This window comes from Pezoporus wallicus, unplaced genomic scaffold (assembly GCF_028554395.1).
Source record: "Pezoporus wallicus isolate ANWC-B61680 ecotype Strahan unplaced genomic scaffold, APGP_CSIRO_Pwel_v1 contig_8341, whole genome shotgun sequence".
NCBI lineage: Eukaryota > Metazoa > Chordata > Aves > Psittaciformes > Psittacidae > Pezoporus > Pezoporus wallicus.
The window spans coordinates 94,306-121,268 of NW_026638083.1; the positions used below are offsets into that span (position 1 = coordinate 94,306).

General features: G+C 50.5%; 2 protein-coding genes across 10 annotated transcripts in view; one reads left to right on the forward strand and one right to left on the reverse strand.

The window, feature by feature from the left end:
• Positions 1–5,520, forward strand: part of MAPKAP1 (MAPK associated protein 1) — a 97,611-nt gene extending 92,091 nt beyond the window's left edge. For all 4 annotated transcript variants that reach the window (XM_057408954.1, XM_057408957.1, XM_057408956.1 and 1 more), the window contains 2 exons: positions 2,781–2,878; positions 4,910–5,520. In XM_057408954.1, coding sequence (XP_057264937.1) covers positions 2,781–2,878; positions 4,910–5,035 — 224 coding nt within the window. In that variant the 3' untranslated portion in view covers positions 5,036–5,520. The remainder of the gene's footprint in view (positions 1–2,780; positions 2,879–4,909) is intronic.
• A 15,531-nt stretch (positions 5,521–21,051) lies between these two features.
• Positions 21,052–26,963, reverse strand: part of GAPVD1 (GTPase activating protein and VPS9 domains 1) — a 30,634-nt gene continuing 24,722 nt past the window's right edge. For all 6 annotated transcript variants that reach the window (XM_057408948.1, XM_057408953.1, XM_057408952.1 and 3 more), the window contains 3 exons: positions 26,650–26,722; positions 25,592–25,789; positions 21,052–24,866 (listed from right to left, as the gene is read on the reverse strand). In XM_057408948.1, coding sequence (XP_057264931.1) covers positions 24,726–24,866; positions 25,592–25,789; positions 26,650–26,722 — 412 coding nt within the window. In that variant the 3' untranslated portion in view covers positions 21,052–24,725. The remainder of the gene's footprint in view (positions 24,867–25,591; positions 25,790–26,649; positions 26,723–26,963) is intronic.

A 26,963-nucleotide genomic window follows, 5' to 3' on the forward strand; every position in this document is an offset into this window, starting at 1 on the left:
TGGTCTCGGTGCAGGGCAGTGACAGACAGCACTGACATTTGCAGGAGTTGAACACTTGTGTTTCAGACCTGCAAGCTAAAGGACACCAAACCATTGTTCGTGCAGGAGTCATGGTAATGAAGCTGTTCCTGCAACATCTGCATTTATTTTCATTCTACTGTCACATGCGGTAGAAGCTGCTTGAGCTGCTGCTGTTACCAGATACTCTTACATGGAAATATAAAACCATTGAAGTTCCTATTGATCTCTGAATTGTCAAGGGTGGTGCTCTATTGGAAAGAGGTACATAACATATTTGAGCACTCTTGGAAATGGAAATCAATCTCACAATTCATAAATTCCATCTGGCTAGAATAGTAGCAGAGCAAAGTGCCAGTTATGATTTCAATGAACTAATATTTCATGTAAACAGTATAATGTGGATTTGGAGCACATAAACATAATGCTGTAATGGGGCTTTCTGAAGAAAAGTCGTCTTAGCTTCTTACCACTAAATCTGTCACCTGCCAGGGCATGGGATCAGGTTAGATGAAGCACAGGTCCACAGCTCAGCCAGCTCATGGCTAGAGGCTGGGACCAGCACAGCGTCTGTACCGGTGGGACTGGGAGCACGCACTGCCATTGGCTCTGCGGAGGGGTGCGTGATGCTAGTGTGGCACGGTGGAGCAGGACAAGCTCTGCCTCCTGTTACATGGCACATCAGCATTGTTATTGGCATCTGTTGCTCTAATTGTCATTGAAAGAGCTGACTCTTCGCAATCCCAAAATAAGTGCCTGAAAGTCTGCATTCTGCTTCTATCAGCTGCATGCTTTTGCCAGAAAGGAGGAGTAAATCACCAGCTTAAAACTAAAATGGGGTTCTGGGGAGGATTTCCTTGTCAGGCACGATGGAGGCTGCGATCACTTTCACATTAGTACTTTGTTCTGTGCCTTACCTCTGCGGGGTGATGCATGGCGGGGCAGCAGAGCTGCAAGGAGCACACCAGCAGCACGCTGGGTCTTACTGCTCCCCGCACACACCCAGCCTGCTTTCCACCATGTGAGAGATGAGCACGTTGAGAGGTTTCTGTCCTGCTGGCATCACGGAGCAGCCTGGAGACAGGAGCCATGAGGTGTGAGGCCGTTCTGCTGGAAGCAAAGGGCTCAGCTTCTGGCACTTTCAGAGCCTTTCCACCAGCTGAGCCAGGTAGGGACAGCGGCGGCCTCTGGAGCATCTGGCAAGGCAGCATCTGCGTGGGGAGAGCAGGTTTCTTAGGTGGAAGAGAACATGGAATGAAGAATCTAAACCAGGTGAGGGAAGTCTTGATCCATGGCAAGAACCACCCCAGGAACTTCCAAGATCCAAAACAAAGAACCTCGTTGGAATCCTGCAGACCATGTTTTGTGCCCTATGAATTGTCGTTTTCGGTAATCAGTTTCTGTAACTGTGTGTGATAGTAAATGTCCAAGGAAGACTGTGGTAGGTGATAGGGCACAGTGCTGTGTCCTGTCGCCAGGAATGGTGCACAGGCACTTTTGGAATCGTAAAGATGCTGAATTCAGTCCGGAGTGGAGCCGGGCATGCATGCATTAACATACTGATGAGCTGGGGCTAGGAATTCCCGCATTTTTAGTACCACTGAGGCATCATTTGTCAAATGATTTAAAGGGGGGTTTATTATTATTATTAGCCAATTTTTCAATACAGAATTTATATTCCAGATTAACATGTTAATTAACATGCCACAATAAAATACTTAGGTCTCAAATTTTCTGGCCACCGATCTGAGCGTATATCAGTCACTTTTTGGAAATCTGGAGAATTAGATAATGTAAATAAGATTTCAAATTAGCTTTCCTCCAGGAAAGCCCTGAATTTACAGTAGCGTGGCTGTTACTTTACGGATTACTAGCTTTGACTTTAGAACTGAATACATCATGAGAATACTGATGGGAAAGTACAGAATAGCTTAACTTTAATTTTGAAGCCATGAACATCCATACAAGTGAAGGATATTTTGCCTCCCTACATGTTCTGCGTGGAGACCTTGCTGTTAACGGCATCCCCCTGTCCTGCTTGCCGCACTTTTAAAGGGCAGGAGTTTCCAAGCTCCTCTCCAAAGGCATCCACAGAGGCAGGCCAGGCCATCAGCACCTCGTGTCCGTTCAGTCCCTTGGAACCTCCATTTGGAGCAGCAGCAAAACCTGCCAAGCACGTTCTGCATGGATAGAAATTACAGTTACACTTTAATTTTGATTGTCCTGCTTGTAGGAAGTGAAAGTCCTGGTTCCGAGTGTGTTTCATAGCATCATTGCTGCATCCTTTTGTATTTCCCTGTGGCGATGTTTCCCTTTGCTGTAAGCAAGTGGGTAGGTTTGGGTGACGTTTAGGGGAGAGGTGGTTGGCGTGGCCTTTTGTTTTAAATATAACACTTCTCTTGCGTGTGAGATGATTATACAGTGAATAGTTACATAAAGTAGTCCTAATGTGGTAGTTTAACTGAAATACAGTCTTGGGCTGAACGGGAGCTAACTAGCCATTTGATAGATTTTTGCATTTCCTGCAGTGGGGATGTGATGGGAAAAGGAACTTTATTGACTGGAGTTCAGCTGCTCCTGTAAGCCACCACTTGCCTTAAATTGAAATGACATGAGAAGCCTGTCAGCGTTTCATTACTTCCTTCTGTTGTGCTGATGGTATGCTAAGATCACCATCTGTGTTTTTCTTCTGTCAGGCACACAGGCTCTGCTGTAACTTTACAGGAATATTCTGAACAGGTTTTTTTTTCTTATCTTTGCAGGTCATGCAATATTTAAACTTACATATCTAAGCAATCATGACTACAAACACCTTTACTTTGAATCAGATGCTGCTACTGTCAATGAAATTGTACTGAAGGTAAGTATTAAATTTTAACGTGACCCAAAATCCTGGGTGTTTCAGCACTTGTTAGACATGAAAGTGTTCAGGAGGCTCTGGAATACATGAACAGTGTAGCGCCTGAGGACCACTAAGGTGTGTTTAACTCGCCAGGCTACCTCCCTGGTGCCTATTGTTTTATTCATTATTCAAACAGCCATACAGCACACTGCCTACTTGTGTATAAATATTTCCTTTTATACTTGTTCCTAGTTAAGAGAGACACCCCTTTCCTGTGGAATTTTACAGGAAACTGCCTAATTTCATTGTGTCCACATCGTTTCCACCCCCAGACATATGAGATGGTCTGCAAGCAATGTCATGGCGGTGCTGTGCCCCAGGACCTGCATCCTGCACAGCACCATGGTGCTGCTGTGTGGCTGCTGCACAGCATCCAGCCACAGAGACCCAAGCAGGGCTCCCAGCTCATGTAAGCACCAAACTGGGACCACAGGGAGCTGCAGGAGCAGCCACCCTGGTCTGCAGGGAGCTGCTGTGGAACTTGGCAGCAGCACAGGAGGCTAAGCAGAGATCCTGGCACCACGGGGGCTCTTGGAGCTGGAGTCAGTGTTCAGGGTTCCAGCAAAACTGATGTTCAAGGCCATGGGTTGATGCTGGGTTGGCAGCTCCAGCACCGGCTCAAGCAGCGGCAGTGGCAGTGGCGTGGCCAGCACAGTGCTGCTTTCCTGCCTTCCATGCATCTTTTCCAAACGCAGATGGAAAGCAAAAAGGTTATTTTTCTCACCATGATACTTGATCAGAGTTGTTTGCTTTTCTCGTGGCTTGTCCATACACGTACTTTCTGAAACAAATTTTTCCAACAGTGTTGGAAGATTAAACTCAATTTTCCACAAGCTAATATTTTACAGCAATTCAGATCTGAAAAGCAGTAACTTTGGCAAACCATCTGTTATCTTTGCTTTCGTTTCTGTGTGGAGTTTAGAGGATTGCTAAATAACTGACATACGATACAACCATTTTTATTAATGCCGTAGAAAGTGAATGTATTTGGGAGGGTTTCGACTTTGTGAACTGTTGGGGCAATTCTTTTGTTCCTACTTTATGTTAAATAAGCTGATGTAATCCAGAACACCTTGACACATCTGAAAGTGGTCATAAAAGAAGGCTGAAAAAGGGTTGCTTTGAATAACATGAATATTCAAGAGAGAAATACTATTGACCAGCACTTTTTGTCTTAAGTTGCAGGTTGTTTCTATAGAACTTTTCTGGTTTCATGCATAAGTTACCAGTTTGTTTTCGATGCCATCAGCATTAGGAGAGGTGGAGAAATCAGACTTTTCAAATTAGGCTTTTTACATGATCAAGTGAGAAAGACTGAGGCTTTATTGACCATGAAAATTCCCTATATTTTTATGCCTTAAGCTGTAATATGCAATGAAAGTGAAACACTCTACAGTGCATAAAATTGTGCAAGTTTTAAGCCACAGCATATTAACCAGCTAATGGCAGACCAAAGGGCATTTTTATCTTTTTGATTCTTGCATTAACCTTCCATTAAAATTATCTATGTGATTATCACAAAGCACTGGAGATAATAAATTTAGGGAATAGCAGGCTTGTTTAATATCATTTAAAAATGCTTTCATCAAGTAAAATGTGCCAAAACACAGGGAAACTATGAGATTAGCTGAGTACGCAAACATCATAATGAAAGAATTACTTTTATTGAAGCTGATAAAGTCTTTTATTGAAGCCCATTACTGTATTAGACCAGCACTGTGGGTCTTCACAACCTGCTGTGTTAACCCAGAGGCTGGGTGATAAGGGTGGGATGAGGGGAGAGGGATGCTCCTGAGCCAAGCCGAGGGCTGCAGAGGGAGAGCTGGAAGTGGCCGTGCGCTGAGTGGGGCTCTCCAGGAGCTGTCTCTGCCGTGGTTTTGTTGCCAGCCCACTGGGGCCAGTTTCACTAGAGCCTCGTGCAGTTGGTGGCATGAGGGCTGCTGCCTCCTGAAGCACCAACAGAGTTAAACACCGTTTCATGTCTTGCAGGTTAACTATATACTCGAGTCGCGAGCAAGCACAGCCAGAGCAGATTATTTTGCTCAGAAACAAAGAAAACTGAGCAGGAGAACAAGCTTTAGCTTCCAGAAGGAGAAGAAGTCAGGACAGCAGTGACACTGAGCCTCGAGGAGAGCCTGACGGCCGCGTTGGGAGGAGGAGGAGATGCTCCCCACCGCCCGAGACAGGTGGGAGCCAGGACTGCGGAGCTCCTGCTGCCCACGGGCAGGAGCAGCGGGGAGATACCTGCATTATCCCGTCTCTCACGGCTGGCAGATTATCCCTCGGTGGTGATGGGAAGTCTCCCCTGTGACAAAAATAAAGAGCCATATCAGCCGGAAAGAAGACTGTTACGCTTCAGGTTCCTTTGATTAGAAATAAGAGAATGACGTAGACTGGCATCATTTAATTACTGTATTATGTACAATCACAAGGAGAGATGTGATTACATAGTATTTCACAGCCTGGTTAAAATAAATTATATACATCTGTAATACACCCACGTACACACAGGTATTGCTTGTGACATGATCAAATTTCTAAAAACAAAATGTAGGACAAATGTATCCATTTTTACTATTAATAAACAGATGTAATCTTTTTCAAGGTCCATATGATGCACAGTTCTTTGGGGGGGAGGCTGTAGTCCCAGATGGTTTCACTTCTGTTGCTGAAGTGCAGGAGGCAACCGTAAGCCAGGGAACAGCAGCCATTGCAGGGGAGGCCATTTGTGAAGTGACACTGAGACAGTCGAGTCTGTCATGGGTTGTTTTGTTCAGAAATGCTTTTATTTAACTGTGCTTTTCAGCTCTGCATACACGTTATCAGAGGTCACTGCCTGTGGTCAGCACGTTTTGAAACCCAAGGCAGTGTCTTCATGATTGAAGCAGGAGCATCCTTTTGTCCACAGGAGCGCGCTGGGATCTGCCCTTCCTCACTGGGATCTGCACCTGAGGACTGAGAAATGCCTTCACTTAATATTATTCCTAAATAATAAACATTAAGACCTGCTTTGTACTGGGATTTGTAACTGTTCTGGCCTTGTCCATCCTTAGTGCATCAGGGAACACATTAATGGGATTGCTGGGAATCAGAGCTGCGGGTTTGGTCCAGTTCACCAGAGGTGTCTTTCCTAAATCTCTCAAGCTCTCTGCACAGCTCCTGTGGATTTAGTACCAATAACATGCCCGCAGCAGGCTGCAGGTCCTGGGGCAGAGCAGGCTCCCTCCTGCCTCCCAGCACAGCCTCTTACAGCCTCTTACCCTGCTTTTGTATAGAGCAAACTTGCTGAGCCTTAACGCGTCCTTTAGGCATTAACACTGGGGCAGAGAGGGCTGTTTGACACTTACCTGTCGCGTTTGACTGCTTGGTATTTAAAGGTTACCCCTCCTGGCGCTGGTGTGGGTGTCGCTGCTGCCCCGAGGGGGGCCCTGCCCGCACCACGGAGGCCGGTCTCACTGTACAGTCTTCCATGATACCTGCAGAGCAGGAGAAACGATATTTTATAGTGTGATATTCAACTTTTTTTATCTTTTATATGTGCAAACGCAGCACAGATGCAATGGGGAAGGACCCTTCAACTAATGCAATGTAAATGACTCCTTTTCCAACTTTGTGAACTATTTAACATTAAAGTTGTTACGTGAATGTTCTTTTGCCACCCAGTTTCAATTCTTTTTAACTGAACTAAACTGAACCTACAGAAGTCTCCTACTTCTTTCCATGGCTGCAATGCTGTTGCCACCTAATTATTTATTATAAGTAGGTATTCACTATGTGGAGCATTTTGCTTTCAGTAAAGCCCAGAGATTCACCTAATAAAATACCCTCTGCTGTCTCAACTGTGGTAACATTTGTGGGCTCATGCTCACTTGCCCGGACCATGTGCACCTACACCATGTCATAAATCACCTTCCATGTGATGTGTTTGTATTGCAGCTTCCCCATGGAGCCAGGACATGCAGCCTGTCCAGAGGGAGCACAGCAGGGATGGGACACTGCTGCTGGAGGATGCTCAAGGGCTTGGTGGGGAGTGGACAAGGTGTGGAGCCCAGAATGAGCTTATTTGCTCTGAAAGAGCCCTTGACAGCTGAGAAGTGAATTTAAAGACCAGCTTCAGTTGAATACCTGGTGTGAAGGCCTTAAACTCTGGTAATGTCCCCTCCCTCAGAACAGACTTCTCTGGTGTTCAGTGTTTGCTGAAAGAGTTAAATCCAAGCTCATGGTTGCAATCTGTGCGCAGCTGAACACAAATCCATCCCGGGCTGGTCTTTCCCCGGTAGTTGTAGATTTAATTGATTCAGATGGGCATTCAACTGGGTCAGAAAAGCAAGCTGTTCCTTCCGTGCCTTGTTACAGGCTCTGGCAGGAGAGGGTGGCTGCCGCTCATATAACAAGGATGGTTCCTTAGTGCCCTGCATCGAGGCACCAGAGGGTTTCTGCCTCTCCCTTACTTTGGGTGCTGGACCTGGCTTGCCGGTGCACCTGAGGGTTCACCATTCATTGCACCTTATAGAACCAAACGTAGGCTTGCCCTTGTCACAGGCATAGGGAGAGGCAGGGAGCATCACAGCGAGTGCCACCAACCACACAGAGAGGCTTCCCTCCCGGTACCATCAGCCCCGGGGGACTCGTGCCCCTGGGCTGCCCGCAGCCGGTGCTGCCCAGGGCTGTCACTCACTGCCCTCCTTGCCCAGGCAGTGTTGCACGGAGGAGCCCGGATCCAGCAGGACACGGGTGCCCTTTGCAGTGAGACCCTGGGGTGCCTCCTTGTGCTTCAGGAGCGGCTGAGCCTGTGCTTGGGAGATCTGTGGATGAATAGACCAGCCGATGAGCGGCTTTGCTGGCTCAGGAGCAGGCGGTCCAGTGAGGGTGGCCAAGGCTGCTGCTGCAATGGAGATGAGCCCTCATCACCTCCTTGGGTTCATCAGTATTGAGAAACCTTTTATCAGAGGGCACCCAGGCCTGTGCTGGCACCCAGGCAAGAGTCTGAGCTTCCCAGTGCTCTGCAGGGGTTTGCCATGAACTCTGCTGGAGCAAAAGGAGTCAGAGGCTCCTTTGGGTTTAGGTTGATGGGAGCCTGGCGCATCCCAGGGTCTCTTGTAGCTGCCTCACAGGTAATGGTGGCAGAGCTGGGATCCGCTCAGGAGCAGGAGGCAAAACCCATCGCACATCCCTGCGAGCAGCCCTGAGATGAACGGGGGGGGTTATTTATGGAGCCGTGTTTGTAATGGGCCCATGAATTTCATGGAGACGCGCTGCTGCGGTGGCTGCGCTATTGGGTGCTGCTGCTGCTGCTGAAGTTAATGCCCCTTAAATCACACCCCAGTGCAGGCTGGGACAAGGACAGAGACGAGGACAGGGATGTGCGGGCACAATGGGCACAAGGGTGCTGGGTGCTGCCCCTTACCCAGGGCCACTGAAGCAGCTGAGCCATGGGGAGGGCTGGCACCATGCACAGCCCGGTGCTGCCGCACGAAGGGTTAAGCTCTGTCATGGTTTATTCTCCCCACACACCTCTACTTAACTGCAAAGAGGAGAGAGGGGAAAGAAAGGATCTCAACAGGGTGTTGTTCGCTCTAAAAACCCTAAGCATGATTTGTGAACTCTCACAGCCTTGGTAATCTCATCAGAGTAATGGGATTATATTTCAAATCACCGTGGCCTGTTCATTACACGTTTAAACTCCTTTGACAGAGGAAAAAGTTAAATAAAACGTGTGCGTCAGCCCTGGTTGGCTTTCCCGGTCCTCTTCCCTGATTACCCAAACAGATGCCGGGCTCCGGAATGAAACAATAACGCGCTCATTTATCCCCGTTTCTGACAAGCCGCAGTGGATCGTTAACTGCAAACGAGCCCCTGCCCGGGCGGGGAGCGCGGGGGCAGCGCGGGACGGGCTCCGCGCTAAACCAGCGCTCAAGCGGTGCCTTCCGCACCGGAGCGCGGTGGCGGGGATGGAACTCCCGCAATGCCCGCGCCGCCCCCGCCCGCTGAATCTCTCCAAGGAGCTCGGGAGCGGCTCCTGCGTTCCTGCTGGGCAGCCGCGAGCGGGGAGAGCCCCGACCACGGGCACCCGCTGAGGCTTCTGCTCACCCAGAGCCCACCTGAGAGCTGCTGCCATGGCCATGGTGGCTCCCAAGGCACAGCCCCGCTGAGCTCCTCCTGCTCTGAGCACCGCAGCTCCCATCATCTGACCCTACATCTGCCCCCAAACTGACTTGTCCATGAGCATCGTGGGGGGGAGCGGCTGAGCTCGGACCAAGTGTGGTGTCCCATGGGACTTTGCCATTGGAATTCAGCCCTATTCCCGGGAACTGCTGATGAAGAAGCTCATGGGGAGGCGCTGAGGCTGCCAGCGGGCAGGGCTGTGCTGTGCTGAAGAGGAGGGCTTCACATCGGGGAGCGCTGGGGGCTCTATTAGGGAGCTGAAATGCCAGATAATTAGAAATACACCAGCAAACACCGTTATTGTCAGGAGAATGCAGTTGCATCCAGTAATGAAGCGATTATTAATGAGCAACTGCAAGGCTGTCATCAATTTAAGCTTTTCAGGATCACAGGCTAAGGCAAGTTAAATGTTAACACAGAGCTGGGGCCGGGCTGAGCGGGGCTTTTCCCCGTTATGGGGTTGAGCAGAGCAGGGCCGTCTTCTTGCTTCCATCCCTATGCAGCCATAGGAGCACAGGGAACTCCTTCACCGCTGGGGCAGCCGGGGCCACGGGATGGGGACAAGGATGGGGTTGTGGAACCCCCCCCCCACGCTGCAGCGGCGTGGTGGAGGCGCCGGTGGCTCCATGGCACAAGCGCTGTGCGCGTTTGGGGCCGGTGCAGCCGGAGCGGCTCCCGCACCAGCGCTCAGCCCCGCGCCGCAATCTGTCACGGCGGCTGGGGCTCGCCGGCTCTGCAATATGTACCTCATGTCTGGGCTGTCATCGGACATAATTCCTCCCTGCTGGCATATTGCTGATTTGTGCATAAGTGATGCATGCAATCCACCTGAGCTAGGAGTCAGGGGTTTCTTGATCTGGGGCTGTCAGGGCAGAGTGTTTTAGTGCCTCCTGCGATTAGCTGGAATTGACAGGCCCTGAGAGCGGGGAATTGCACAACAGGGGAATTAACAGCCAGGGACTGGAGTGGAGTGTGGCACTCGTTTAATCTGCAATTTATCAGTTTGCGCGGCTTCTTGTCGCAGGAGGAAGATTGCGCTCCAAAGGAGAAGGCTCCCTTTTTCCTTTGATATTCCCCTGATGGGAGAGGGATGGACAGTACTCGGATGCTGACGTCTGCTGGCTCCTGATGGGTTACCAGCCTGTGTTTTGCAGGGGGTACCAGTACGGAGGTGAGAACATCCCCAGCACGGGGCCACGGTTGCAGGGACCCCCATCCCAAACCCCAACCCCATCCCCAACTTCCTCTCCTGAGCTCTGCCTCTGCAGGCTAGCCGGACCCCCCTCTGCTGTGAGGCCACCACAGCCACCTCAGCATCACATCCAACCTGCGCCAGGGTGATGGTGCAAAGGCTCAGCAGCCCCTTCCCAATGCTCCCTACCCCAGCATGTCCCTGCCTTTCCCTCTCCCCATCCCCATCACACAGATGTTCCCATGTCCGCCCACATCTCCATGTCCCCGGTGCCGCACAGGAGCTGCAGTGGAGCAGCTCCAAGCTCAGCGCATTCCCCATCGGCAAGTCCAGGGCAGCTGCAGCCGCTCCGCACTGGAGCCATTGAACCTGACCAGTTCCACAGGAGGGTCCATAGAGCTGCAGCCCCATTCCCAATGCTCCCATGGCACGGGTGGGCCGTGCAGGAGGCACATCCCAGCGCTCGGAAGGCAGCAGCCACGGCAGTGCCACGGCGCACGCTCCAATTTTGATAATATCATTAGAGGCTGATAATGGTTTCCAGGAACACTGCAGCCTTTCTGCGAGGTGACAGCCTGTAAAGGCAGCATGACAGATAATGTATTCTACAAGGGTACAATAATGTGACTCCGAGCACATTAAACTCCTTTAATGTGGGTGACATACACCTTCCTCTTAACATACATTATCATCCTGGGGGCACGCAGCACACAGTGCATGGAGATGGAACCCCAGTGCCCACGGACCCAATCCCTGCCTTGCTCCCGGTGCTGGTGCCGATGCTGGCGCCCCGTAGCCCCCCATGCACACAGTGGTTCTCACATCAGCCATGTTCACCCTTCTCCTGGTGCGGGAAGGTTAAACCACACGACGCAAATGCTCTCGCTGTGTGTAGGCGATCTCCTTGGCCTTCCTTGGCGGCCTGCTCTGATACTGCAAACCTTTATCCAACCTCATGGTATCAAAGATTAGTTATAATGAATTAAATACGTTTTTAGCAGCTTCTTTCCACAGTTACTGCCACACTTTCCCTGCCACTTCAACTTAATTAGGGAGGCCTTGCTAAAGAGATGGGAATAAATGCATCTATAGAAATATATCTGTGTATAAATGAAGAAAGCAGCCACCACGGGTCAAAACAGTACTTTCAATTTATTGCCCTGGTACATTCATTTGTAAATAGCTTTGCCTTGCTGGTTTCTAAGTGCAAGGCTAATGTTGGAGTGCTTAAATTAATAGTGACGCACACCTTTCATTATTGCTATTAAATTAGGTGCTGGGCTTTGATGGATTCACTTGTTGCTGAACTAAAAGCCTCATAGATGTGGGTGTGCGTTATCCATTTGGTTTTACAGCAAATTTAGGTCTTAATGTCAAGGCAGACAGAGCTGAGCAAGTTCCTCCTCGGCACACTCCAATTAGCAGGACAGGCACTTCCCGTGGCCCCAGCTCTGCTCCTCGGGAATGCTGGCGCAGGCTCCCTGGTGCAGGGATGGGGAGGAAGAGCCATGGGCAGGAGAATGTGCCCACAGCCTGGGCAGGGGCACTGCGGCTGCCGTAGGGGCCCTGTGCACACCAAGGGGGTTTGGGTTGGGCCTCAAGCATTACAACCCTCAAAGAGGGGGAGCTGGGATGCCCTGGCATCATACCTGGCACCAAAGGGCTTGGTGGGCCCATGCTGTGAGCATCATCCCCACACCACTGCTGCATCCCGCATCCAGAGCATCACAGGGAGAGATGCACTGAAGCATAAACCAAAATCAAAGTTCCTGCAGACACATGGTGCTGTGACATGTAACATCAGCCCTGTCACCTCCCCAGCCGTGACTGATGAGTGACACAGCCCCCTGGGACACATGGCACAGCACCAGGGAGCCCTGCATTGGGGTGTTCATAGGTGGCCCCACTGCCCCATGCTGGCTGGGGGCTGTGGGTGCCCCAGGACCCTCCTGCTACTCTCCTTGCTTTGGCTTTTATAGCTCCTGCCAGTGAACCCAGAGCCCAAGGGAAGGAGAGGCTCATGCCCTGGGCAGGGCAGGGAGAGCGATGGGGGCAGTTTGGGCAGACGATGCTCAGGGCACTGGAGGGGGCCACCGCCAGGAGCTGGGCATGGCAGGGAGTGGGCAGCCTCCTGACAGCGTATCCCAAGAGTGCGGGGAACAGGGAGCACTGAGTCTCCAGGGGACACTGGGTCAGGGGGCTGTTGGACAGCGTTTGAGATGGAGCTGCGGGATGGGGCTGTGGGATGGGGCTGCAGGACGGGACTGCGGGACGGGAATGCGAGATGGAGCTGCGGGATGGGGCTGTGGGAGGGGGCTGCGGGATGGGGCTGTGGGATGGGACTGAGGGCTGGGAATGCGGGATGGGGCTGCGGGATGGGACTGAGGGCTGGGAATGCGGAATGGGGCTGCGGGATGGGACTGAGGGCTGGGAATGCGGGATGGGGCTGCGGGATGGGACTGAGGGATGGGAATGCGGGATGGAGCTGCGGGATGGGGCTGTGGGATGGGGCTGCGGGATGGGGCTGCTGGATGGGGCTGCGGGATGGGGCTGCGGGATGGGGCTGCAGGACGGGACTGCGGGACGGGAATGCGGGATGGAGCTGCGGGATGGGGCTGTGGGATGGGGCTGTGGGATGGGGCTGCGGGATGGGGCTGTGGGATGGGGCTGCGGGATGGGGATGCAGGACGGGACTGCGGGATGGAGCTGCAGGACGGGACTGCGGGATGGGGCTGTGGGATGGGGCTGCGGGATTGAGCACCGGCCGGGGATCGGGCTGAGCTGCCTTTGTTCTGGAACGCGGTTCCCACTCTTAGCGTGCCATCTTGAGGCCATTGACAGCAGCCTTCCAGCGCCGCACCGGCTGCGCGACCGCCACCATCACCAGCATCCCCACAGCCTAGTTCCTGTCCGCCTGCGGGACCCGCTCAGCTCCCCTGGCATCCCGCACCCAGCCCAGCACCCCCGTGCCAGGACCGGGGCGCTGGTTGTGCTCAGCACCAGCAGCCCCGGAGCCAGGAGGGCCATGGTGAGACCCCCACGCTGCGGCCACGCTCGCCCCTACCCGGGCAGACGGGACACTTCCCCTTGGCACAGCGCCCTGCTGCTTTCTCTGTAAAGCTTCATTGTTTACCGATGAAAGTTAAATCCCCGTGATGACACCTCACACACACACAGATCTGATAAAGCCCCGATCCAACTACTTGCCAATGTTTGCTCTCCTTGAACGGGACTTTGAGGTTGGGTTTTTTTCTTCTCCTGAAGGACTTTCTGCCTTTCCTCTGCTCCAGCTGATAGAACGATGCCAGCGATGGGAGCAGTGGGGATGGTGGCCAGGCCTTGGCAGAGGACAAGCCACTGCAGCCACCAAGGAGCTGAGACCCCCCCCGGCCATGGCATTCACTGCAACTGGGGGGTCTCAGCCCCTTGGTGGCTGCGGGCAGGGCTGGCAGACAGAGCATCATCCAGCCACGGGCTCCCCAAGCAGCTGGCATCAGCAACCAGGTCAGTGCCTAGCCTGAGGGACCGACATCCCTGCGTCCAGAGCTGGGCAGAGACATCTGTTCACTGCAGCTTCCCTATGGACAATGGGGTGCCCAAAGCGCCCCAGGGAGGGGGATGCAGCCAAAAGAGAGGGAGCAGGAGCCCCCAGGGAGCTGTGCTGGCACAGGCAGCAGCCAGCAGCACAATTACAGCATCCCCCGGGCATCCAGGGCTCTGCACCCGCTGTCGGGGCTTCAGCAAAGTGCTGGTTATTGTTATCTCTCTATGCTCATGCTCTCCGGACACCAATCCCCACTGTACGTGGCCTGCTGGTGTGATGGCATGGGCCGTCCGGCCCGGCTCATCCTCTCAGTAAGGATGGCAGCAGGCAGGATGAGCAGGGCAGGATGAGCCTCTCCATGCCTGCACAGACACAAGCTTGGAGCTGGTGGCGGTGCCATGCCCCAACCAGGACCCCTGTGCCAGCAGCGGTGCTTGGGCACGGGCACACAAACTCCCCTTCTATGGTGCTCTTTGGCATTTTAGAGATAACAAACTGCTAATCAACAGCCCCCCGCCCCGGTGTCCTCTGCAGTAATGCTCCAATAATTAATTATAAACCACAATACTGATCAGGTTGCACGTCCTCCGTCTGCACTGACAATCATTAACCATAATGCGAGATGTATAACGCTGAGATGCGGAACCTGGTGAGATGAACTGCTCCGCTTTTTAATCAGCTTTATGGGGTGATATAACGCATTGATCGCCAAAGACAAGACACGGCGCGTGTTCCCGTGTCTGTGGCTGCGCAACCTGATTAATTTAGATTTACAAAGAGTTGCTTGATCCAGAGGGGAGAGAACTGGTAAAGATGGACAGGACAGAGCCATTGTACAGCACAGAGCCATTGTACAGCACAGGGCCATTGTACAGCACAGAGCCATTGTACAGGACAGCCCATGACGGGGTTCTCTGGGCAGGGTGGTTGCCAGGGCTGCTGCAGCCTCAGTTTACCCAGTGCTGGGCAGGGCTTCCCAAAGCACCCATCCAGCACCCATGCTGATGGGACCCCAATGGGTTTGTCCTATTGCTGGCCCCATTGGCACAGCACTGGGCGGTCAGTGCCTGCCTGCACGTACGTGCTTGGGCCTGCCCCTGCCCAAGCCCTTCCTTCCCCCCCCTTCCCCCTCCCAAATGCATCTGTGACTGGGGCATCGCCTTCCCAACCAGTAGGGCCCAGTGGCGGCCGGACAGCTGGTAACCATATTGGTGTGTCTTGGGCTGTCATATCGCATTTGCACGCCTGCTCTTGCTCTGCATCCGGGGAGGCCCTTTCCAGGTCAGAGGCTGCATCCAGACAGGAGGAAAATTCCCATTTCCCCACCAAGACTTTAACTGTGAAGTGGCTTGGACTCGGCTCCTCCATCCCCAGCAGCATCCCTGGCACATCCAGCCCTGCATCACTCACCCCTCACACAGAGTCCATGCAGAGGGAGCCACGGAGGAGCTGAAACAGTCGCTAGGGAGTTGGGCTGTGGTTAGTGCCAGGCACAGGGAAGGAGGGCCTGTCAAAACGTGGGGTTTCATTCTTTTAATTGAAAAGTTTAACTAATAAAAGTAACTGAGAAGCTGTGGTACACCCAGGCTCTTGTTAGGCATTTGATGTAATGGTACATGACGTTTTGATTAAAAAATTAGCTCTATATAATATCAATAGAGCACACATTAAAAGGATTAAGAATTGGCTGACTGACAGGTCTCAAAAAGTGGCTGTCAATGGGGAATCATCATCGGGTGATGATGTTCAACATTTTCATCCGCAATCTGGAAGTAAATATGAAATCAGTGCGGATGAGATTTGGGATGACAAGGATTAGCGGGGCGCTGGGAACCCTGGCGAGGGGGAGCTGTGGGGGCTGAGAGGATGCCCTGCACAAAGAGCCTCCAGACCCCGCTGCCACAGGGAGCCAAGGGCAGCCGAGCCCTGCCAGGGTGGGTGAATGCTGGGTGCTGGGGTCACCGTGGTCTTGGCACCCTGACAGTGGCCAAGTCGTGCTCCTTCGGCTGGAGGGAGGGCACCAGGGACACCCCTAAGCACAGGGAGGCTTGGCCAGGATGGTGCTGGAATAGGAATTAGGTGTGGGGTGATTGTCCAGGGGGAGGGCCAGGGTTCAGCACTGGAAATGGGATGAAAAACTGAGGAAGCAGAGTGTTTCTGGCTGAGCCCAGCCGGGAGCATCGCTCTGCCTGGAGTGACAGCACAGGGGCAATGGGCACCCAACCCAGGTCAGTCCTGGTGCCTGCAGCACCACAGGGTGTGGGTGACCTGACAGCAAGAGGCTTGAGCACCCCAGGAACAGGCACAGCACAGCCCGGGGCCACCCTCAGTCACTGTTTGTGCACATCATCATGGGTGCAAACAGGATGAAGGTGAGCTTTTGAGGAGATGGAGGCAGGAGGAGCTGTGGGGACATCCCTAAACTGCTCAGGATGCAGCTCTGGAACCAGTGCAATGACTTGGGAGCAGCAGTGCTGTAGGGACCTGTGTGGCCATGGGACAAGGCACTGTGGCTGCTTGTCCTCTGCAGCCTTTAGCAGAGGTGGGGTTTTGAATGCAGCTTTCCATTAGTGCAGGGAGTGTTCTTAACCCACACCAATTCCCACTTGTGAACACTTACAATTGGTGACTGCAGGCACTCAGCCTGCTGGATGTGCTCATCAGTGACATGGCCTTGCGCTGGGTGACTTGCTGGATGACAAGCCAGTCTGAGGGACAGGCAAGGCTTTGGCTGTGGCACAGCGCTTGCATTAGCCCTGGAAGGAGGGCAGGAAGGTGAGGTGCCCTCAGGTACCTGCAGTGGAACGGGGATGCTCTCACACTGCTGGGCACACATGGACACGGCTCACCCAGCAAGGGTGATTGGGTACCTGTGATGGTGTGTGTTGGTAAAGGAGCCTGCCCTGTCCTGGTCTTATCACATCCACCAGCAGAACAGGCATTAACAGAGCCCCTCGAGCCATCATGAGTGCGAGTCCTCTAAACCCCACCGAGCAGATGGCCCTGAGCCACCTTGAGAGCCAGGACACATCCCATCCTCATCCATGAGCAAAACCATGGCAGCACTCGGTCCTCCTGCAGGGCAGCAGCTCAGGGGACCCCCTCCCCGTGGGCCACGTTCCAGCATGGCCATGACACTGCCTGAGGGGAGCCCCCACTGGAGGGTTTCCCTCCGGGCACCGCAGCTCTCTCAGCACAGCTCGGTGAGCTCCCAGCTCCGGGCCCATGGCCGCAGCCCGGTGACGGCATCCACCGCGCTTCCACAGGGCTCGGCTGGCCCCATAAAAGATTATCAGCTAAATAAAACAAGAAGTGAGTGATGCCACCGTGCCCCGCCGGGCCGGAATTGTGTGAGCAAAGTGGTTTTCTCGCGGAGATTTATTTCCTCTGCCGGCTGCAGGCAGCCAGCCCGGCGCAGAGAATGAGCCTCCTGCTCCGAGGCCACCGCTCCCTCCCGCAGGCAGCACTCGGCTGTTATTTCATTTCTGAGAGAATCAGAACAATAAAGGGAATACGAACACATATTCACCCATCGCGAAGCACGGGAGCACATGCGTGCGCACACACACGCTCACCAGTACACGAGCTCCAGCCCTGCTCTCCCGCTGCACCAGCAGTGCCCAGGCAATACCTCAGCCCCAAAATCCCACCTGTAACCCATGGCTGGAGCCAGGAGGGTGACCCAGGACCAATGGGGACAGATCATGCCCCAGCCCAGACCTGGTTTCATCTGTAACAGCCAGGGCAGTGCTGGCACCGGTCCCCACCACCTCCCATCAGCACCAGTGCCAGTGCAGGCAGTGCCGCAGCAGGACTTTGGCTGGGGCTCTGTGCCCCAAAACCTGGCCAGGAAGGGGGGAGGCAGCAGGTACAGAGGGCAGCAGAACTGGTGCTACCGGATGTGCTGTCAGACAGCACCGTTCAGGATCAAACAGAACTCACTGTTGTTGTATTTGCTGGCCCTGAGCAGCCACACCAAGCAGCAGCTCAGCCAGTGCTTTGCTTGGCTCCAGACCCTCACTCGCAGGCAGGTGCTGGGCAGAGGGTGGCATGGCCGGTGTCCCCTCCACCCTGACAGGCTCAGCATCCTGCAGTGGATGCTATCACTCCTGGTTTTGGTGCTGAGCACCCACAGAGGCTGTCAAAGAAGAGTCCCCAGCCTCAGGGAGGTCCCCGGATGAAGCCCCCTAACAGCCTGCAGTGAGCGGCCGTGACACCAAACAGCACCTGAGGTTATCGGCTCTCCTCCCGTAGATAGCACGGCCGAAATGGAGCCTCAAACTGCCCACCCTCACCTCTCCTGCAGCGAGCTTCTATTTCAGACACCGTCCCCTTACACTGACCAGGCACAGGTACCCGCTCTCACTGAGCCCCACTGGAGAGCGCATCATTAGACCCCCAGCAAGTGGAAGCAGTGCAGAGTGCTGCAGTCAGCACTCTTGCTGGGTTTTGCTCTCAACATCTGCAGCCCAATAAATCTTTGTCTCCTTCAGGTGAACTGTGCTCTCTGCTCGGGCTCCAATTTCCATCCCTCAGCACCATCACTGCAGCACCGCCAGCCCCAGTGTGCTCCTGCCACCAGCCTGGGCCAGGTCCCCATGGGGCTGTGGCTGCAGGGACAGGAAGGGACCCACCAGCCTCCTGGGAGCCCCGGCCCTGCCAGCACTGAGTGGCTGCACTGCAATGGGACCAAGAGCCATCGGCACCATCGACTTTGTGCCAAACTCCTTCTACTCACCAGACCTTCACTGGGCTGCTTTATTTTTTTAATTGTTTTCAAAACAGATTTCATGCGGTCCCAAAATGAGACCATGACTGTAAATTAAAGTGTAATTAGCCTTTACGCTTCTATATTCATTAACTCTTCTCTGTTAATGATGCAGAGGCTGGAGCACAAACCCAGCATTATGAAACCACATCCAGGAAATAAAATAGTGATTTAGATAATGGCCAGAATGTATTGCTACTTACACATAATTAAACAAATGCTCAATTTACACTTGGAAACATGAATGAATGTTGATTAACCCCAGCCCAACGACTCTGCTGGCGATGTGGGTAAGTGGCTGTGCTGGCAGTGGCGGGCAGGATAAGAAGGACAGGACACTACTGCCTACACTGCACATACCTGACCCACGGGCTGCCCAACAGCACGTTCACCCCGCTTGGAGCCACAGCTCTGGGCCAGCTCTGCCTGCTGGTGCCAAAAGCCACCCATGCCTGCGGCAGTGACACCCCACCACTGCTGCCGTGAGCCTGGGGGCCATATCCAGCTCCTCACAGAGCGGGGACGGAGCAGGTGCTGCATCGATGGCAGCAGGCCCAAGGTGGCATCACCTTCGCTGCCAGCGAAGGGAAGGAAGCACCAAGGGCTGTGGGTGCTGCTGTGCTGTGGGGTCTGCCCATCGCTCCCGCACAGGCTTTGTCTCCTGCCCTCCAAACGTGCCAGTTACTATGGAGACATCATCGCCTCCGTAGCACAGGAGGAGCCTAACCAAGTCCACTTGTGCAGGGGAGCGTTGTTTTCTGATGCAGATCTGGACAGGAGGAGCCCGGGCAGGGGGACAAGTCCTGGGTCCCCGTCTCCATCTCTTGTCAGGGCAGCGCAGCGCTGCCTGCTCCCGGCTCTGCACCCATCACCATGCCGTGCCAAAAGGGGCTCCTTGTCCTGGTGGATCCAGACAGGATCCTGTAAGGAGCTGGTGGCTCTAGAGCCGGATCCAGTGCCAACGGGGCTCCCACGGCCGTGAGCTCTCAGTCATGACAAGGCTTTAACCAGCAACATGCAGCCAACACAGCCCCACCAAGGTGCCTCCCCTGCCAAAGCAGAGCTCAGGTCCTGCTGGTCATGGGGGACCCCTGCACACACACTGCCCCTGCTCCCCAAATCCACCCCTGCCCCAACAGCCCCATGCCCTGCAGTGACAGACAGGATGGTGCTGGGCTGGTGTGTGACACCTCTACTCCCTGGGACTCCCCCGTTCACGGATCATTGACTCAACAGGCCATAATGGCTCCATCTATCGGGGTCAATACGGGTGCCTTTGACACATGATAGACAATAATTGCTCCTGCTTAGAGACTTTTTAGTTCATGGATCATTGACCTGATGGGCTGTAACAGCTCCGAAGGAGGCTGCACACCCCTTTGCTTAAATGCCCTCAGGAGCAAGCGGCTGTGTAAAACCACAGCAGGGCCACACAAAACATGCTCAATCCTAAAACATGCTCCTCAGCACAGGTTACTGAAGGCCCTGGAAAGCCTCCTGTACCATAGCACAGAGAAGAGGCCATGGCAGGAGGCACAGGAGCCCAGGAGGAAAGGCCATCATGGCCCAGCATCCCTCAGTCACTCGGGGAGAGGACCAGGGTGGATGGGGATGGGTTCACTTCCCAGGGTCTGCAGGCCGGAGCTCCCTTCTCCGACAGCAACTTCCAGGTATATGATTTAATGAAAGGCACAATAAGAAGTGAAACAATTAGAATTTCTGCCTCATTATCATGGTAATCTTATCAGTCGGATAATGAGGTATTAATGGAGATTTAATGTGCCTCTCATAACAGAATCCCTTGGAGAAAACACATAAGGAAATTGCTGTAAATCCACTTAATGATGGAAAGGTCCCCAAACACCATATTCCAGAGGATGAAAAATGCTGGATGCAAATGAGAGAGAATCAAGGTCAATAACACTGTGGGGACCAAGCCCACATCCGCCCCAGTCCCACCAGTTCACCCACTGCCCCACGGAGGGTGGGACTGAGGCAGATGTGTGGTGGCCACGGAGATCCTACTGTTGTGTAGGGGATGTGAAACAAGGTGAGTAACACTTCCTCATATATGAGTAAAACAGCACTTTTGGACTCAAGCAAGGCAACAGCCACCACACAGTGAAGGGACACAATCCTGGTGCCTGTCCCCACGTGTACCACCTCACCCTGCTGTGACAGCAGGAAGCTATTTTTAACCCTTAAGATACTAGGACAGCCGAGCTGTACAATTAAAATAACCCCCCAAAAGCTCTGTGTTAATTGGATCTTGCTTCTCTTCTGCCACTGCCCACTCCCTGTGAGCTTTGGTGCATGCAGGAAAGGTCTGAGGATACAACATAGCAGCGGTGCGGCATGGGAAGCCCTGTGAAGTTAGTGAGAAGTTATTCACGCTTGGAATGCCATCTCCAGCACAACTGCTGGCTGCACTGGAACAAGGCAGAAACATGAAACCCAGGCGGTTAAACTGCTCTCCTTTTAATCAGTTTTTACAGAATAATACATTAATAATCACGTTAGAGACAAGATGGGGTTCCTGTATACAAGATTGTGCAAGCTCATTAATTTAGATTTATAAAGGCTTTACCAGTTTCAAAGAGGAGAGGCAGTACAAAGCTTTTAAATAGAGGTAAAGCACAATTAAAAGGTACAGAACACACACTACTAACTCAGCAGAGATTAATTCTCAAGTAGTACAGGCTCAACCAAGTCAGATGTTACCCAGACAGGAGGGTTCTCCTCCTCCTCCTCCACTGCTTTCCTGCTGCTCCCACTCTCCTGCCTTGCTGCCAGCCGGAGGCTGCATGCTCTGCACCACAGCATGGCCACCCGTGTTAGGCTCAAGCCAAGCACACACTTCAGCGGCCCGAGGCACTGCTGCTGCACAGGCTGGCCTCCCCCTGCTCCTGTCCTCGCTCCCCTTCCCCATGTGCGCTCAGCATTAACACAGCAGAGAGCTCCCAAACTTCTCTGAGAATCTGGCTCAACAGAACACTCCCGTTTCCAAGCGCTCCGAACCAACACTGTGCTCACCGGAAAGTCACCAACAGGAAACAGGACCGTGTTCCTGGCTTTTTTTTCCTGAAATTTATGGCAGTTACATTCAGCATGTGGTAGTACAAGTCTTCAACACAAAAGGTTTGAAACTGAAAGGCCCAACAGGCCATAGGCATTCCCATATTCCTTCAAGGGGATTACGAAAAGCTGTAGAGAAAAGTCTCCCTCAGGGTTAGGAGCTAAAAGGAATCTCCTAGGGATGAAAAAACCCAGCCCTTTCCTTTCCCTCCTCTGCCCAAAAAAGGAAAACACCATCTCTGTAATATTGAGGCATTGCTATGCCAAGGGTTAATTTGGCAGCTCCTCCTGACATGCCAACGACCAGCACTGACATCAATGACTGAGTCTTGACTGCAACCTGCTACTGAGGATCCCTCCCCTCTCCCCACAATGTTCCATTCATCCTTCAGTGGCTGAAGTAGGTTAATTAACAGAAAGCACCAAGTTTACAGCAACAGATACTTGGCTGGCACCTCTTGGCAGCAGTGCTGTTACTTTTGGTCCTTTATGCGCTGTCTTTTCACCTTTACTATTGCACACCAAAATCTAACAACATCACTTCTTAGACATGTAGTTTATCATTTTAAAACAAAACGTTATGGGACACCAGGGGAAAACAGTAAAAGGACATTAGAGGAAGGTTTTTAATTCTTCAGAAAGTCTAATTCTCTAACTACACCTACCAAGACTCTAATAAAGGACTTTCAGAGTAGATTGGAAAAAAGAAGCAAAGGACCATCTTGCTATGAAGACTCTCAGCTCATCTGGGACTCATTTAAACACTCACTGGTTTAAAAATAACTAAACAATAACAAAGACTCCAGTTCTACATAGAAAAACAAAGTGATAAAACCTGTGAAGGAAATGGTTCTTGTCCCTTCCATAAGGGAGAGCAAATCTGAAGGATCTGATGGTGCTGGTCAAATCCTGCTAACCAGGTCTGCAAACCGAAGCGGAGTGCAGGGTAATCACCAACTGAAGTGTCTTTGTGCCTCCTTTAAGGATTGTACAAATACTCTCCCCAGCTAAAACCAAAGCTGGAGGACTACAAGCACTTTCAGACATCGGTCTTAACATCTCAGATATTCAAGTAATAACTAAATATTACAGGACACTTCAATATAAATAAATTTATATTGCTTTTAGATATGACCTGGCCATATCTTCAAGGGCATGTTTGTGCTTCGCTGCTGAGTGTTATTGGTGAGGGCTGTGCTTGCAATATCAAGTTATGTGTTCAGCACCAAAAAACTCCATCAAGGCTAAAGAACTGGAATATTGCAGTGCTACACAGACCGAGTTACCACAGTAAGGCAGATCAGAAGAATTTTGTTTCTACTGAGTATTGCTCCTCCACACAGTCAAGGCTCTAATAGAGGAGAAAGACTATAAATAGAAGTTACCATCCCACCCTCTCACTTGTGATTAGTTTGGCAAAAATGCTGCTATACTGAGTTACATACTAGAGTCCTAGAAAGTAAGTAGCTTTAATTATGCCTCAATGAGTAGCACAGCCAAATCAAGCACTTGATACCTGACAGAAATCGCTCTAATTTCAATGAACCAAATTCTTTCCCCAAGTACTAGCTGCTTACAGGTTTTGCCCATCAAAATGCACACACATATAAAATAAAAATCCTATTTCCAAAACAAAGCAAGAAAGGTTTTGTTTTTTTCAGAACTCAGAGACACCAAGCCTCAACACATCCCTCCGTCAGAAGTGCAATGAACACTCGGGAAAGAGCAAGAAATAATACTGACATGAAAGGGTTAAATGCTCACTGTCCTTTTTCACTGTAATTCCAGCTGAAAAAGAACAGCGAGTGCTTACGTACAGGTAACAACCACTGGCCAACACTCAGACCATTTCACCCAGGAGAAATCCGTATGGTGTTGTGCATAAAAACTTCTTTAACTTGGTACTTGTCAGTTTAAGGGAAAAGTGGGGTGAGAAATCTACAAAACACCCTGAACTGATGTCATGATATGTTTCATAAAGAACAGTGTTATCGTTTAAAATATTTTATATGAACAGTAAAACTTGCACTGCTGCATAGCAGACAACACGAAGAACATTTAGTAAAAACATTCACTGAAACCCCTGGCAAATGTATTTAATGTCACTAATCAAAATATATATTACAGACCAAGGTTCTGTTAAGGATCTCTGTTTGGGGTTTGTACAGTATACACAATAGCTCAGAAAAAATATTACAGTAAGGTATTTTATTTCTCCTTTTTTTATATTAGACTTATCTATTGTAACTTACAGTTCCTCTCCTCTATATATCCAAACCTTTGTAACACCCTAATGCCCTAGCTAAAAAGGGTTCAGCTATCTAATAAGCCCCATCTACTATAAATTCCAGTTTTAGAAATTTCAGTAATCTTAATTACACTTTAATAAATAGTTCAGTTTGCCCTTTTTTTAATCTTAGCCTTTCGAGGAAGTCCTTTTGTTACCAAAACACAGTATGTCACAACCTGTTAGAGGTCAGAGAGGCTTTTGCTTGTTTATTCAAAGGATAACGAGCCCAAAGATAATTGCAATGCATTAAATATAGCTATATAATATTTACACTGTCCTCTCAGATTTTCAATTTTGGTGAAATACAATTGAGAACTAATGTCAGCTACTACAAACCTTCAGAGTGGCTGGTGTTTTATTAATAAAAGGTGTATTAAGCTAGAAAGTATACTAAGTGGTTGCCCTGATTCTTCTTGTTTCAGTTTTATATTAGAAATTAAACAAAGTGAATTATTCACGTGAGTAAGAATTCAGGAAGAAGGGTGGTGTGAAAAGCATGAAGAATTTTCTGCATGTTTTGAGATTCCAAAATACCTGAAAACTGTGGTCCCTTTTGCAGTGCCAGTATCTATAGGGGAGAAAAACGCAACCAAAAGAGAAGAGGGGAAAAAAATCTGTTAAATTAATTTGATTAGTAAAGGTGTGTTTTAAAATGCCTCAATTCTGTACAGTATTATACAAGGAAAGTCTCTTCTTCAGCTTTTGCAGCTGTTGTACATTCTTATAGACTCTTCTTCTGCTAACAGTCTGCCCATACATGTGCTGCTTGAGTTACTTGCGATCATCAATGGTTTTAATGAATTCAACTGCTGCTGTGAACTGCATCCACCAGTACGACTCTTCTCCAGATAAACAGTTGGCATAGAAACTACTAATGTACTGAACAGTGGACAGCAAGCAAGGTGGGTTTGCCTGAGGGTTAAAGAAGAAAAAGATACTCACAGCTTGTTTGCAAAGCTAAACATAAAATGTTACAAGATACAGAACAGAAATACAATCCTATTTGTGCAGTGATCCTCACATATTCCTAATACATGATTATGAAGTGTACCTGTAGGGTAGTGACTGTTTGTCCAGTCCACCCCGATTTCACACATTCAGAAGGCATCAGACTTGATGAAGGAAGTGTTTTTCCTACAAGGAAAAATGACTAGCAGGCCCAGAGAAAGAAGGGTAACACCGGCAGGATCTATAAAAGCCATCAAGGATTCCAACATGTGGAAAGCCTATTGCTTTAGCATCTTATACATGACAGACCATTCTCCAAAAACTCATGTTAAAAAAGACCAGCGACATAATGCAAGTCAGTCCTAGTGTGGATCTTGGTCCTGAAAAAGGACAGCATTAAGCAGGCACAGATGACAAATGCTTATAGACACACCTCAAAAAAAACCACACTAATTCACTCCACACACAACATCTCTGCCCAGTTTCCTCGGTTCCAAATGCAGCCTGTTTGGATTCAAAAACCATAACTGTGACTGTATTTCTGATGTTTCTACTTAAACCTACTGAATTGGATCTGGGTTTGAATCTAGCATGCTTCCAGTTACCCAAAAGCATTATTTTTCTTCCTAAAATTTGCTTGTTTATTACAAGAATCAGCTGGGATTTGTGATCTTTGCAAAAGAACTCACCTTTATGAGAACAAAGACCAGAACAGGAACAAAATCATCTGCCCCAGGTACTGAATCTTCATTTGCCAGACTAAGCAGGTTCATGATGGTTGAACACATACGCAGGATACACTGTACTTTGTCTCGAGGGGTTTTGTAAGCGCTTATTGTGCGGATTTCAGACTGTGCAGATGGCCATGGTGCCTCCCGGAGATATACCTAGGAAAAAAACCAACATGCTGCCAGTTCTTGTTTGTCCAAGCTACTACTGTGCACCACAGAGGGTCTGACGTACCACAGAATAGCAGGCAGGAGCAAGACCCCTGAGAAACAGTAAGCTTTAAAGCAAGATGGTTCCATTACACTCACAATGAAGGTGGTTTCCTGCTGTGCTAAATAAAAAGCTACCAGGAGACAGCACTCTGTGTGCAACTAACACAATTAGCTTGTGCTTCTTTGTGACTTCTCCAGTGCCCTGTTTCAAATGAAGGTAGAGCTATATGCCTCAGTCTTCTGTATAGCAGCTTTATGAACATGCACTGTTTTGAGTCATAGAGTTCAAGTGCTGAATTGAGAAGTAGGACAGCTGCAAACATCCAGCCTCTGATAGACTTCTTAAGCCTACCAACCTGCCTTTACTTATCCTATTAGCCATGAGAAAAGTGAAAGCATTGGGCAAATTCACAGATCTGCAAGGTTCCATTAATTCTGGCTAGCTCAGAAAGTTGACTTGGCAGCTGTAAACCACAGCTATGGCATATGAATCAGATTGGAAGCATAAGGGATTCAAATCTTGTCTTTTGAAGTCAATTATCAGGAAGTTACAGCACCTTCGTGCAGTTCTTAAATCTTAAAGTCAGGACAGAGGTGGCAAAATCAGAAACAAATTAATTTGGAAGTATCAGCCAATGAAGATACCAAAGTATGGGCACAGCACATTTTTCCAGCCTGATATTTCAGCTGTCACAGACAGAAACACAACACTTGTAAGTGTAAAACAAAACAACCCTTTCCCCATCCCAAACACAACCAAAACCAAGCACCCCAGCACACACACAAAAGTGAAAGAAAGGACTTACCTCAGGTATCTGAAGTGCTTTGTGGTTTGCAGTCACTACTTTAGATAACCTCTGTATGTGCTCGTGAAGGACCCTGAAAACAAACACAAAAAGCAAAGAGTGAAACCTAAGCAGCAACCAGCCAGCAGTCCCCGGGGTTTCCAAACAGTTTTAAGATACTATAAGAGAGATCTTGAGGAAAGCACATAACCATGATGGTCCTGCAGCTAATGGACACTAGGTCAACATGAGATGCAGACGACTTTACCATCCAGGCCAACAGAGCTTTCAAACAGCATATGTTCTAAATCACAGAAACCCCAAATGCATGGAAA